Source organism: Marmota marmota, unplaced genomic scaffold (genome assembly GCF_001458135.2).
Source record: "Marmota marmota marmota unplaced genomic scaffold, marMar, whole genome shotgun sequence".
Classification (NCBI taxonomy): Eukaryota; Metazoa; Chordata; class Mammalia; order Rodentia; family Sciuridae; genus Marmota; species Marmota marmota.
The window spans coordinates 688,644-702,826 of record NW_026000261.1 but is presented as its reverse complement, the minus strand read 5'-3'; the positions used below and the strand labels follow the sequence as shown (position 1 = coordinate 702,826).

At 32.6% G+C, this 14,183-nt stretch overlaps 1 protein-coding gene across 1 annotated transcript in view; it reads right to left on the bottom strand.

The window, feature by feature from the left end:
• Window positions 1-297: 297 nt before the first annotated feature.
• Lrch2 (leucine rich repeats and calponin homology domain containing 2) overlaps window positions 298-14,183 on the bottom strand; it is a 99,585-nt gene continuing 85,699 nt past the window's right edge. The window contains 5 exon segments of the mRNA XM_015497914.2: window positions 298-3,051; window positions 12,015-12,092; window positions 12,574-12,711; window positions 12,995-13,107; window positions 13,881-13,938. Of these exon segments, the coding sequence (XP_015353400.1) occupies window positions 2,932-3,051; window positions 12,015-12,092; window positions 12,574-12,711; window positions 12,995-13,107; window positions 13,881-13,938 (507 nt within the window). The 3' untranslated portion in view covers window positions 298-2,931.

The window sequence follows — 14,183 nt, the reverse complement described above, 5'->3', positions numbered from 1 at the left end:
TTAAAACAATTTATGTTATTTTGATATGGGGTATACCTATTTTGCCCAGGATGTCCTCGAATTTGTGGGCTCAAGATCATCCTGCCTCATCCTCCAAATTACAGATGTGCACTATTGCACCCAACTGAAACAATCCACTTTGAATATCCTCTCAAAGTCTGATGGAATTCTTACAAAGTCTGTTTCTACACTTGGGAATAAACACTGGCTCTTTTGATTAAAAAAAAAAAAAAAAGGATGATGTGATGGGTAGAGAATTGATAATGAGAAAATAAACCCCACACTAAATTTTTTTCATTCAACTTTATCCACAGTTTGCATCGGTAATATACATTTAGTGTTCCATTTACTTTTAAATGCATCAGAAAATCCATTATGATAGATCTGTGAGCAATACAAACTTTTCTGAATTCTTCAAAAAATTCAGTTATAAAAGTCATTAAACTAGCATTCTATAAAGATAATTATTAAACAAATGGCAATGCATTTTTACTCCTTATTTCAATTGTAACATATCCACCATCACTTCTTTCTTGTGCCATAGTCATAAAATTTAACAGAAAGAGCTATCTATTGAATTTTTAAGGGTCCAATAAAAATTTTAGTCTGATTAGTCAACCCTCATGAAATCACAAATCCATTCAAATAAAGATAATCATTCTTAATTCAATAACTGATGAAGTAAATATATAATAACAATAAAAACATTTAGGATAAATTTTACACATAAAAACTACTAAAAGAAATACATCAGAACCTTGGTATACTGTTGTCCTCAGGGACTTGTGAAATTGCTTCAGAGATGGTGTTGCCCTCTGACACAACACTAAATGAAATGTCATGGTATGGACCTCCACTGGACCCATCTTAAGTGGAATTTGGATTTGCAAAAAGGATGCTACAATGAGGTTCTGGTGTATTTTCTCTTTAAAGGAATAATTAACTGACAAGGGAAATGCAATAAGGGAATGGCCTACGATTTCACTACTATTTTAATGATATGAAATAGGAAAATACTTGTAAAGTAACTAACACTAGATTAATAATAAGAGGAAATCGATAGCATGATAACTATAAAAGAAGTATGAATGATTGTTGCAGTTTTTAGTGGTTACTTAATTTGTAACACTGTCAAACTTCTAAATTAGAAACTTATCAACTAAGGTACATACTGGCCATTTCTTGTATATTCCAAGTTTTCACTAGGGAGATCATGTCAATGAGGTTTGTTTTTTTTTTTTGTTTTTTAAAAGACACAACTGAAAAGGAAAAATTAGCTCAAATATTTAAAGTAATAAATTACTAATAATTTAATTCTTATACCTTACAGTCATAAGAAGCTTTAATTCTTCAAAAGCTCCAATTTGACCCTTGGGGAGTGTAAAGAATATCTGTATTCTAAAGCCAAAATTTAATTATATGGCTTCATGCCAACTGATCAAAAATAGTAGAGTTGTTCCTAAGTCAACCCTTACTATACCATTTGGCACACTAGTTTTTACCTTTTATATATACCCTTCGAAATACCCAGGCCAACATTTTTAATAAGTTGCATCCATATTAAGAGGTAACAAGTGCAAATGATCACATACTTAAGATATGATGCTTGGCTACTACAAAAGTAATTAAGGTTCTTTTATAGGAAAATGAGTTATTCATTACAGTAATGTTTTTGAAAAATTCCTGCACTACTACCAACATAAATTTATCCATCTCTAAGTCAGACAAGAACTTTGTGTGACGTAGTATCTCATGAAAATATTTTTGGAACAGTCTATGTTTAACTCAACATCAAATTAATTGAGGAGCATCGGTGTACAAGATCCACAAATGGTCAGATTTTGAATAAAAACTTATTCCTCAATTGCTGCTCTCTGAATATAGCTAAAGGTAGCACTGATGTAATGTTCCTGAAAATCAAGATACAAATCCAAACTTTGGCAGTTTTATCAAAATGTCCTTCATAATTAGTACTTCACTAGTTCTCAAAAATCTTACTGCTTTGTGTAACATTTTCAATACAGAAATAAAATACTCTTCAAATAATACACTTTAAAAATGATTAAGTTTTGCAAAATTAAATAGCATAAATTAAGCATATTAACATTTTTTGTTTTTGTTTTGTTTTGTTTTGCTTTTTTACAACATGAAATAACCAATTTAAGGAAAACTGTAATGGACTAACTAAAAAACCATGATGTCACGATGTGAGGCACATTTAAATCCTCACATAGTATTGACCTTACAAAACCTACTAAAATAGTTTAAAGTTCTGTTGACTCTATTGATACAAAAAAGAAATTGCAAAAATGCTTAAGACTATATAAGATTCATCAATTACACAGGCACTTCACATGTAAACAATCTACAGTACAACTGAAAATAGTTTGGCACCAACCTATAATACTAAAAGAATTTAATAGAATGCCAGAGTTTGGTTTTTTCCTACTCATTTTTTTCTAGAAAACTAAGAACAAAGATGAAAGAAGTTGTGTATAAACTAGAATTAGAACTGTATTAAATAACTCAAATATAGAATTGTTTTAAATGGCTAAAAAAAGATTACCATTTTCCAGATGTTTACTAGTATGTTATGATGTAAAAAAATTAAACCTAATGTGATTATTAAATTGGATACATATTTTAAATTGAGTATCAATCTGCATTTTGAAAAATAACCAAGGTTATTAACTGATAGTAAAAAGAAAATTCGAATTCATCAAAAACTCTTATTAAATTAATCCAGTTTTCCCCCAAAAGAAGCTTGGGCAATTCAGTTTCAATTTGATGTTTTAATGTAATTTTTGTAAAAACCCTAAGGCTTGACCTAAGGCAAATTATTTTTGACTGGACATTTTTATTCATGAATTTGAGATATCTGAAATTGCTTCAAATAAATGAAACTACACACTTATAATTTTTAAAATGTTATCAAGCCATAGAAAGTTGAGATGCCTTGGTCGTAGGTAATTCAAGGAGGGCCTGAACCGTGACGCCAACTTTCACAAGACCTCGTTCTTCCAAAATATGATGAGGCAAACAGAGTCTTTCCTGGAAAAGAAAAAAAAAGATATTTGAACATTCAATATTTTGTGTGTGGTTAAACTTAAGTTGGAATCGGATTGTTTTTTCTTATGTGTGTGTGTGTGCAGTGCTGGGGATGGAACCCGGGGCCTCACATATGTTGCCAAAGGCTCTACCACTGAGTTACATCCTCAACCCTCAGAATCAGATTTTTAAAGTATACTTTCTGTAAAACTTCAAGTAAAAAATGCACAATTCTGTTTTCTCTAGTAAATATTGTAATCTAATGTGTTTTGGTTCTTAACTTACACTAAGTAAAGGATTATAGAGGCTGGCCTTCTCTGAAATGCTATCACTTTACAACTAAACCTCTTTCTCTACACAGAAAATATCTGTAAAGGAAGAGGTCACCACTCCTGCATTTCCCATTCACTACTCAACTACTGCTATTTTACAGCTGCCTCTAAAGAATCTACCCACTAAAATTACTCTAGTAAAAAAAAAAAAAAGTCAGCAATGTCTTCTTAAATGTTAAATGTTGCACATGCCTACTTGACTGCTATATCATTTTGAGCCTTTAATTAATGCCTTTCTTGAAACCTTACCTCTTTTTTATGTTGTATGACCTCATTCTTTTTATTTCTTCAACTTTTCTGACAGCAAATTGTGCAATAGCTTTCATTAGCTTTCATCGATCCTATTCTAATATCCTAAATGCTTCCAAGGATTCTGTTGTCACTCTCTTCTCTTTTTACACTGTATCCATTCCTTGTATTTTCATTTATTCTCTTAGTTTTAATTATCCCTCATAATGACTTCCAAATCTTCATTTCCTCCCCAAATCTCTCTATCAAGCAAATGCCAACTAAACAGCCAAACATGTGTCCAATAAACATATAAAAATCAATATGTCCACAACAGAACTACTTCTACTAAATTAGTTTATCCTTCTGTATTTTATATCTTGGTCAGTAAAAAACTATTCATTTTCTACCAATATAAACATAGGAATCATAATAGCTTTCCTTGTCTTCCTTACTCCCTTAATATATTCATAAAATACCACTGATGATATCTTTAAAGAGTTCTCAAAAACTATCCTGTGCACAGAGGTGCGTGCCTGTAATCTCAGAGACTTGGAAGGCTGAGGCAGGAGAATTGCAAGTTCAAGGCCAGCTTCAGCATTGTAGCAAGACCCTATCTCAGAATAAAAAATAAAAAGCATTGGAGGTGGAGCTCAGTGGTAGTAACATGCCCCTGGATTCAATCCCCTGTACTTCAAAACAAACAAAATAAATAAAAGAGTTCCCTAAAAACTATCTTATCATCTCCATTTTTATTGCTCCATTTAGTGTTCTCATGGTATTTTACATACTTATTCAAATCACCACTGAAGAGTATAATGAGGAAAGGAGAAATGTTTCAAATTAGGGACTTTAGTACCTACCTTAGAAACTAGAAAAAGAGCAAATTAAATCAATGCCAAATAGAAAGAAGGAAACAATGAAGATGAGAGAAAAATGCTAGAAAGAAAAAAAAAATCAATGAAACCAAAATGTAGTTCATTGAGAAGAATTTTAAAAATTCATAAGCCTTTATTTAGGCCAATCAGGAAAAAGAGACTTAGCAATATCAGTAATAACAGAAGTGACATCACAAGTTATTCTACAAATACAATGATAGTAAGGAGATACTATAAACAATGTTATAAGATAAATTTGACAAATTAGAAGAAATGGATAAATTCTCTGAAAGATAAAATATACTGAAACTCATACAAGAATAGATAACCAGAATATATCTCTATCTGTTAAAGAAATTTAAACTGTAGTATAAAACATTTCCACAGGGGCCGGGAGTATAGCTCAGTTGGTAGAGTGCTTGCCTTGCGTGCATAAGGCCCTGGGTTCAATCCCCAGCACCACAAAAAAAAAAAAAAAAAAAAGTTCCACAAAGAAAATCCCTGGCCTAGATAGACTATTCATAAATTTCATTAGATGAAAGAAATTATATCAATTCTGCCCAAATGTTTAAGAAAAATCAAGAGGAAAGGAATACATACTCCAGGAAGTTGGCACTACCTTAATACCAACAAAGACATTAAAAGAAAACTAAAACCCAGTATCCCTATAAACATACAAGCAAAAATCTAACAAAATTTTAACAAACTGATCCAATAATATAAAAAAGCAATAACAACATCAAGAAAAAAACCCACCACGATCAAGTGGGGTTTAATCTAAGAATGCAGGGTTGAACTAACATTTGAAAATCAATGAATGTGATTTATAATAGTAACAAACTAAAATGAAAATAACATGCTCACATCAGTTGATGAAGAAAAAGCATTTGATGAGTTCATTTATTCAGGGACGGGGTAGGGAGTTAGCAATGCTGGTGGAATGTGATGGACATCATTATCCAAAGTACATGTATGAAGACACAAATTGGTGTAAACATGCTTTATATATAACCAGAGGTATGAAAAATTGTGCTCTTTATGTGTAATATGAATTGTAATGCATTCCTCTGTCACTTATTTAAAAATAAAAGATAAAATAAAATAAAAAAGCATTTGATGAAATCCAAGATCCATTTGGTAAGAACTTTAGGAAACTAGGAATGTAAGAGTACTCCCTAAACTTCATACAGATCATCTGTGAAAATCTCACAGCTAACATCGTACTTAAGGGTGAAAGACTGAAATTGTCCTAAAAAAATCAGAAGACAAGGATGTCCATGTTTGCCATTTGTATTCAACATTGTGCTAGGATATCTGGCCAGGGTAATCAGACAAGACAAGATAAAACAAGAAAAGACATTCAGATCAGAAAGAAAGAAGAAAAGCTGTTTCTATTCACAGAAAATATGAACAACCATATACAAAATTCTGTGAAATCTACAAAAAGCCACTAAAACGGATAGGTACATTTAGCAAGATTGTAAGATATAGATTAATATATAAAGACTGATTATATTTCTATATATTAGAAACAAAGAGTGAGATATTAAATTACAACTGAACAATCACATACAATAGCATGTAAAATACGAAAGTATAAAATACTTCAGGACAAATACACAAGATCTATACAGTAAAAACTACAAAACATTGTTGAGGGAATTAAAGAATACCTTAGTAAGGATATACTTGGTGTATGGAAAGACTCAACATTGTTATCATTCCACCTATGTTGTTCTATATGTTAAACACAACTTCTATAATAATCTAATTTTTTAAAAATTTTTGTGTAGAAGGGCAAAATATTCTAGATTTATATGGAAATACAAAAGACCAAGAATAGCCAAAATAGCTATAAAAAGGAAGAAGAAAGTTAGAGTGCTAATACTATTTGATTTTAAAATGTGTAGTAAGCAAGATGTTGTTTTACCAATGTACATATAGGGAAAAAAAAATGTCAATGGAACAAAATAAAGAATCCAGAAACAGACTCACAGATAAATGGACAAATGGTTTTTGATACAGAGGCAAAGGAAGATGAATGGAGAAAGAATAGATTTTTAAACAAATTTTGCAGGAAAAACTGAATGCAGGGAAACTCCTCAAACTCATGAAAGGGCATCTACAAAAAAACCACAGTTGATATCATACTAAAAGATGAGAGATTAAATGCTTACAATCAAGAACAAAGTGGTGCATACTTGTAATCCCAGTGGCTCAAGAGGCTGAGGCAGGAGGATCACAAGTTCAAAGTCAGCCTCAGCAACTTACTGAGGGACTAAGCAACCTAGCAATCCCCTATCTCTAAATAAAATATAAAAAAGGGCTGGGGATGTGGCTCAGTAGTTAAGTGCCTCTGGGTTAAATGCCTGGTACCAAAAAAAAAAAAAAAGAATGTTGATAGGAAATAAACAATTGAGAGTCCTTACATTTATGGTCAACTAACTTCTGACAAGGGTACCAAGACAATTCAATGAGAGGAAGAAGAGTCTTATCAACAAATGGTGCTAGGAAAATAAACATCTGCATGTAAAAGAATGAATTTGGAACACTACCTCACACCATGCACAAAACTGTACTAAAAAAGGATTATAAACCTAAATGTTAAGCACAAAACTATAAAACTTTTAGAAGAAAATATAGATGTAAATCTTCATGACCTTGAATTAAGTAATGTCTTCTTAGCTATACTATCAAAATCACAAGAAACAGAAGAAAAATGAATAAACTGTATCTCAACAAATAAAAAACTTTTGTGCTGCAAATGATAACATTAAGAAAGTGAAAAGACAACCCACAGCATAGGAGAAAATAAATGCAAATCCTGTACCTCATAAGTGATTTGTATTTGGAATATATAAAGAATACCCATGACTCAATAACTATAAGATAAATAATCCAATTAATAAATGGATGCAGGTTTTGAATACAAATTTCTTTAAAGAATATGCACAAATTATCAATAAGCATATTAAAAGATGTTCAACATCATTTACTATTAGAAAAATGCAAATTGAAAATATAATGAGCTATTACTTTGTACCTGCTACAATAGCTAGGATAAAAAGGTAGACAGTAACCATTGTTGGTGAGGATGAAGAGAAATGAGAACCCTAACTCATTGCTGGTGGGTATGTAAAATGGCGCAGCCACTTTGGAAAACATCTTGGCAGTTCTTCAAAAAGACGAACATAGTTACCTTGACCTAGAAATTCCACTCCTAGGTTTATAACCAGGAGAACTGAAAATAAGTGTTCAAATGAAAACTTGTTCTTAGATGTTCACAGCAGCATTATTTATAATAAATGATGAGTGGTAACAACCCAAATGTCCACCAACTGACAAATGGACAAACAAAATGTGGTATATGCATACAATGGAATACTACTCAGCATTAATAAGAAATGAAGTACTGTTTTATGCCACAACACAGAAACCCTGAAAACATTATACTAAGTGAAAAAAGTCAGACACAAAAGGCTCCATAATGTATGATTTCATTATATGTAATGTTCAGAATAAGCAAATACACGGAGACAGAACAGGAAGGGACAGTCAATGCATTGTAAGGGGTTTCTCTCTAGGGTAACAAAAATATTCTACACTTAGATTATTATGAATGTTGCCCAATTCTGTGACTATACTAAAAACCATTTAATTGTATGTTTTAAATCAATGAATGCTATGTATGTTAATTATATTTCAGGAAAGATGTTAAAAGAACAATCAATACATGAGCCCAATCCCAGGCTGAAAAAAGAGCTTTAGCTTTGACAATATGCAAGAATTAACTCAAAATTGATCATAGACATAAAATGTAAAACCTAAGATTATAAAACTTCTAGAAGTAAACAGGAGGAAATCTTTGTGACTGTGGGTTATGCAAAGATTTCTTAGGTTTGAGAAAAAAAGATAATCCACTAAAAAAAGAAGAAAAAAAAAAGACAAACTGTACTTCAAAACTTTAAAATGTCTGCTCTTTGAAAGACACAGACAATCCAAAAACTAGGATACAGTATCTGTGAGTCACAGGTCTTATAAAGAACTTGGTCCATAATTTATGAAGAACAACCCAATTTTAAAAATAGATAATTATTGGGCTGGGATGTAGCTCAGTGGCAAAGCACCTGCCTTGCATTCACAAAGCCCTGGGTTCGACCCCCAGTTAAAAAAAAAAGACAAAAAAAAAGAGAGAAAAATACATAAAATATTTTAAAAATCTATATTAAAAGGCAAGTTATAGTAAGTAATAATAATAGATAAAAGGTTAGAAAATACACTTCCAAAAAGAAGATACACAGATGGCAACTAAGTACTTGAAAAGATGATCAATACTGTTAGTCTTCAGGGAAGTGCAAATTAAAATTGTATTGGGAGGCCAATAAATACCTATTTACAATGACTAAAAACTTAAAAAGGTCAGTCATACAGAAGTGGCGAGGATACGGAGAAAATGAAATTTCATATACTGCCGATAATACTGTGAAATGGTACAACTGGTTTAGAAGAGAATTTTGTACTTTTCTTAAAATGTTAAGCACCTACTTACTAAAGGCTGCAGGTATTCCACTGCCAGGTATTTACTAAAAATTAAAGAATACAAATATCCACACAAAGACTTATACACAACTGTACACAGCAGCTTTATTTTTATAACCCCTAAAACTGGAAACAATCCCAATATCTACCAACAGGCCAATGGATCAACAAATTGTGAAATTCTACTCAGAAACAAAACAGAATGGCCTATTTAAATATGCAACAATACTGACATGTCTTAAAATAATCATGCCAAGTAAAAGAAAAAAAAATCAACACATTGTATTAGTGCATTAATATAAAAACTCTAGAAAAATGCAAACTAATCTATTATGTTATAAAGTCAATTAGTGGTTGCCTAGAGAAGGAAGGATTGCAGAGGGAGAGGAGGAAACTTTTGAGGATAATGGATATGTTCATTACTTTGATGGTGATGATGATTTCATGGTATATGTATATATCAACATTTATTATGGCTGAGGATGATAGAGTGCTTGCCCAGCATGTGTGAGGCCTTAGGTTCAACATCCCAGCACCACATATCCCCAAAATGGATAAAATCATATACCTTATTTACATGTCCTTTATTTTACACCTATTATATCACAATAAGGATGTTAAAAACTAGAAAATATCCTAGAACAAAAAGAATTAAGTGAAAAAGATTGTATATTACCACTTATGTGTTCATGGAAACAAAAATTCTTAAAATGAAAATGCAAAATAAGAAAATAAATGTAATGTAATAATAGCTGGAAAAAAAACTGTCCTAAGTTTTCTATTTTCTCATTAAGAGTAAGGGCACAAAAAAGAATTAACCAAGATCTTTAAGAATTAAAAATTTAAGGGCCTGGGTATAGCTCAGTTAGTACAGTGCTTGCCTCACATGCACAAGGCCCTGGGTTCAATCCCCAGCACCACATCATACACACACAAAAATAAATAAATAAATAAATATTTAAAACATCACATGTTAAGCATAGAAAAAAGGTAATAATAATTCCTGCATTACATATACACTACATTTGCTCCCTTGAAGAAAGAGGCTAAAATGGAATCTGAAGACTAGATTATGATGACACTGTTCAAAAGACCTAACAAGCACAATTGTGTTCTGTTTACAGTGTGATTTCCCTCACCAGTCAGTCATGTTAAGGTTGGGTTTGTAAAACTTTTTGTTTTAAATGCAACATTTTTATTAAACATTTTTGTAAATTAGGGTCTAATTTCCAATTTCCAACCTTAATTTCCAATATATATTCATAATACTGCTTTTGTAACAGACCAACACTCTGGAAAGATGTATTTCACAGAATTGCTTTCACCTTCCCTCCCTAATCTTTTAGGGAGCCATCTTTTTTTTTTTTAAGTTGTAGATGGACACAATATCTTTGTTTTACTTATTTATTTATTTTTTTATGTGGTGCTGAGAATCAAACCCAGTGCCTCACACATGTGAGGCAAGCGTTCAACCCCTGAGCTATACAAACTTTTATATGATAGTCTAAACTCCTGAAAGAGGCCTCTGAAATGTTCCTTCTCTCCTCAGCTTCTAGGAATTGACTTGCAGAAAGGCAATGCAGCTGTCTGAAAGGAAAATGGCAGGTTGAAGCCAGGATTCCTTTCAATGAGGAGGAAAACAGGAGCCCAGGAAAGAAAGAACCTGCCCATTATCTCATGTGGCCTCCTTTTCCCCCATAAAAACTCTTCAGGTGGGCTGGGGATGTGGCTCAAGTGGTAGCCCTGGCATGTACGGGGTTCTGGGTTCGATCCTCAGCACCACATAAAAGTAAAATAAAGATGTGTCCACCAAAAACTAAAAAATAAATATTAAAAAATTCTCTCTCAAAAAAAAAAAAAAAAAAACTCTTCATGCCCTTGAGCCCTCTGAGATAGAGATTTCAAGGGGGAAGGAAGAAGAAATCCTCTCTGTCTTCTTCGGGGCTGACTTTGAATAAACCCGTTTCCTTCCACTAATTTTGGTCTCCCTAGTCTTTGGGTGAGCATCGAACAATAGAACCTTAAATTCGGATAAAAATTTAATCATTAATTTTATAACACTGTAATTATTATGTGAAACACAAGCTAATTTCCACAAATTTCAAAGTTTGCCCTTGCAGATATTATCATACTAGGTACTAACATTTTCAATATCATTTTAAATAAAGCTTAAAATGCTGTTACACTAATGCCAATCTTCCAGTCAGAGGTCTATCCATTGATTAATAGAGGAATCTAAATGTTCCCCAGCAGGAAAAAAAAAATGATAGTAGCATTGCCAGTACAACCAAACTGTAATATGGCTACTACGCATGGTTAGTTAACTTTTCCATAAGACAGCTGTTTTATAAATTGTTTTGAAAACATTTATTACACAACTTCTGCAATTATCTACAGCAACATAGTAAAAAGAAGGTACAGTAACAGCTGCTCCTTTCAAACTGGAAAACTTATAACAATAGCTGAGTCAGCTATTGTCATGATAACCTGGTTAAGCTATTTCTCCATCTCAACCTCCCAGAGGCAATCACCTCATGCTGATAACGGAAGCTAAACAGAAACTGCCCCCCAAAGCCCTAGCTCCTGGCACAAGGATGCCAAAAGAACCTGAAAAAACAGATTTGTAACTCCACACAGTATGGTGTATATGCATATCTCTGAGCTCCCTGCTTTTGTTCTTTTTTCCTATTCAATACTAAACTTCTATGTGTTCAGGGAAGGCAAATTAGCTGTGATCCCAGTTTATATGAAAATACAAATGAATTCATTTTTTATATCATTTTTCTCTTAATTGCAATATAGGTGGGCAACCAAATCCAGCCCACGGAACCCCCAGAGCCAAGCCTCTGGGTTGGGGGGCGGGGATTAACACCAAGAGACAGTATCAATGTTCATATTTTGAAAACATTATTAAATGCTATTTTGAAGACTCTAATTTGCATGCAACAAATTAATATTTAAATAATCATTCTGTTGGATAAATAATTACCTGTGAGACACCCAACTTTTTACAAGCATCAAGAAAATTTTCTACATTTCTTCGACATTTTGCCATGCTCAGCTTGGGCTGTAAAGTAAGGTTGGGGGAAGAAAGATTTATTTTCAAGCATTTTTATACAGAACTTAACCAAAACTGAAATTTTAATTTACTGAGGTACAGTCTATTATTTAAAGACCGTTATAGGAAGCTATATTTTCCTGTGATAAATAGAAAGCCCAGTGGTCCATTTTTAGAATATAGTATTTAGCCTTAATTGGATCCAATTGTAGCCATATTAATTTTAGCCCTTCCCTTTTCCCACCCCAATTTTAAAATTAGCTAATCATGTAGATTAGAACCCCCAGCTCTTCCAATCAAAAGCAAAGGGCAGCACTGTATTAAGGATAAAAACTTCCTGCCCAGGTGTGTATACTAGACAGGTTCTGGTAGCATGCCCTTCTGGTAGGAGTAAATGCCTTGTCCACCCACTTTTGAGCACTGGTGTTTGATTTCTTGTGGCACCTCGGTATTTCTAACATTCCTTTGGAGAACTATAGACAAAACTTACCACTGCTGGTGATGGTACATGAATACTAGCTACAGAGCGTGGCCTTATATGATTGGCTAAATGGCAAAGGACAACCCCATCCATCAGTGCAGCTCCAATGTCATCAGGCAAAATAACTTTTAACCTGGATTCAAGATTCTATAAAGAAATGGATACAAATCAGATATTTTACCTAAGCATATATTAAATATTTATATTACTAATTGTTATTTAATCAAAAAATTTTCAAGAACATTGAAAATAAACCCATATACCTCACTAATTTTTCTAAGTTAAACCCATTTCTATAAAGCAAGTCTTTTTTTTTTTGTCTTTTTGAAACTGGGGGTCAAACCCAGGGCTTTGCAAGTGCAAGGCAGACGCTTTGCCACTGAGCTACATCCCAGCCCTAAAGCAAGTCTTAAAGGTCAATCTGACTTACATTGCGAAGTTGTCTTATTTGCTCTCGTTCTTCCCTTAAGTGTTCCATCTTTCTTCTCATTGTGAATCCTGGATCTGCAGCCCCATATTCCTGGCGAGATGAGCGGCTAAAAGCTTTATAAAAACAGAAATTTACCAACTTATTTCAAAGCTAATTAAAGGAACAACCACTGATGGAGAAAGAAGCATGACAAAAAGAATCAGTACAAAATTACATAAATCACTATGACTTATTAATACATTCAAAATATTTTCCAAGTGTATCTTTGAATACCACCTATATAACTGAAAGCAACAGAGAACAAAAGTATAATGATTTCTATCACCGACACATGTTCTTACTTAAACATGTTATTAGAAACTTATGATCCAGGTTAAATATGAGTACTGAACATATGTCAACCTTTATCTTTAAAGAAAAAAAGGAAATTATTTTGAAGGTCAATATAGTTATTCAGGAATAAAAACTATAATTCAATACCTTGCCAAGTAACATGGATCCATTTTCTTTTGGGTTTGCCAAATGTGAAAAGATCCCTTTTTAAAAAACTATAATATAATGGAGTGTTATAATTTCAAACAGTGTTTGGTCTGCTGGCAGAGGGGTCATTCTAACAGCAGTCACAGCACAGTAGAAATAAGACTGCAGTATATCTAAGCCAAAGAGCTGAGGTTTCAGGAGCTTGAAGGTAAAGAGGAAGAAAGAAATGAGAATGGGAATTGGAAAGACAAGTTTAAGAGAAAATCACTTTTAGGAGAGGGGAAAGAATCTATGGTGTAATTAAAACTATGGATATTACAAATGGATATTATATGGATATTACAAAACTGGGATATTACAACTTGAAACAAAATTAATTAATTTGATTTAAAGAATATATATTTACCTGATCTAGGCTTTAAGCCAAAGGGACCATGTGAAAAGCCATCAGTTCTGTCATATTCCTAAAAACAGAAAACAAATAAACCCTTTTCTTTCAAATAATCAAGATGCTTATTCATATCCGTTCCAATTTGAAGAATTACATATTTTTTCCATGACAAGTGGAAAAGAGAAAGGCAACTTGCATTTCAATTTAAGCTGATACATTTTACTTTTAAAAGGTCAATAAATACTTGCTAGCTGACCTGCCTACATATGCCTTTAAATACTGTCTCACAGTATGAGGAAAAAGAAATTATTAACCAAA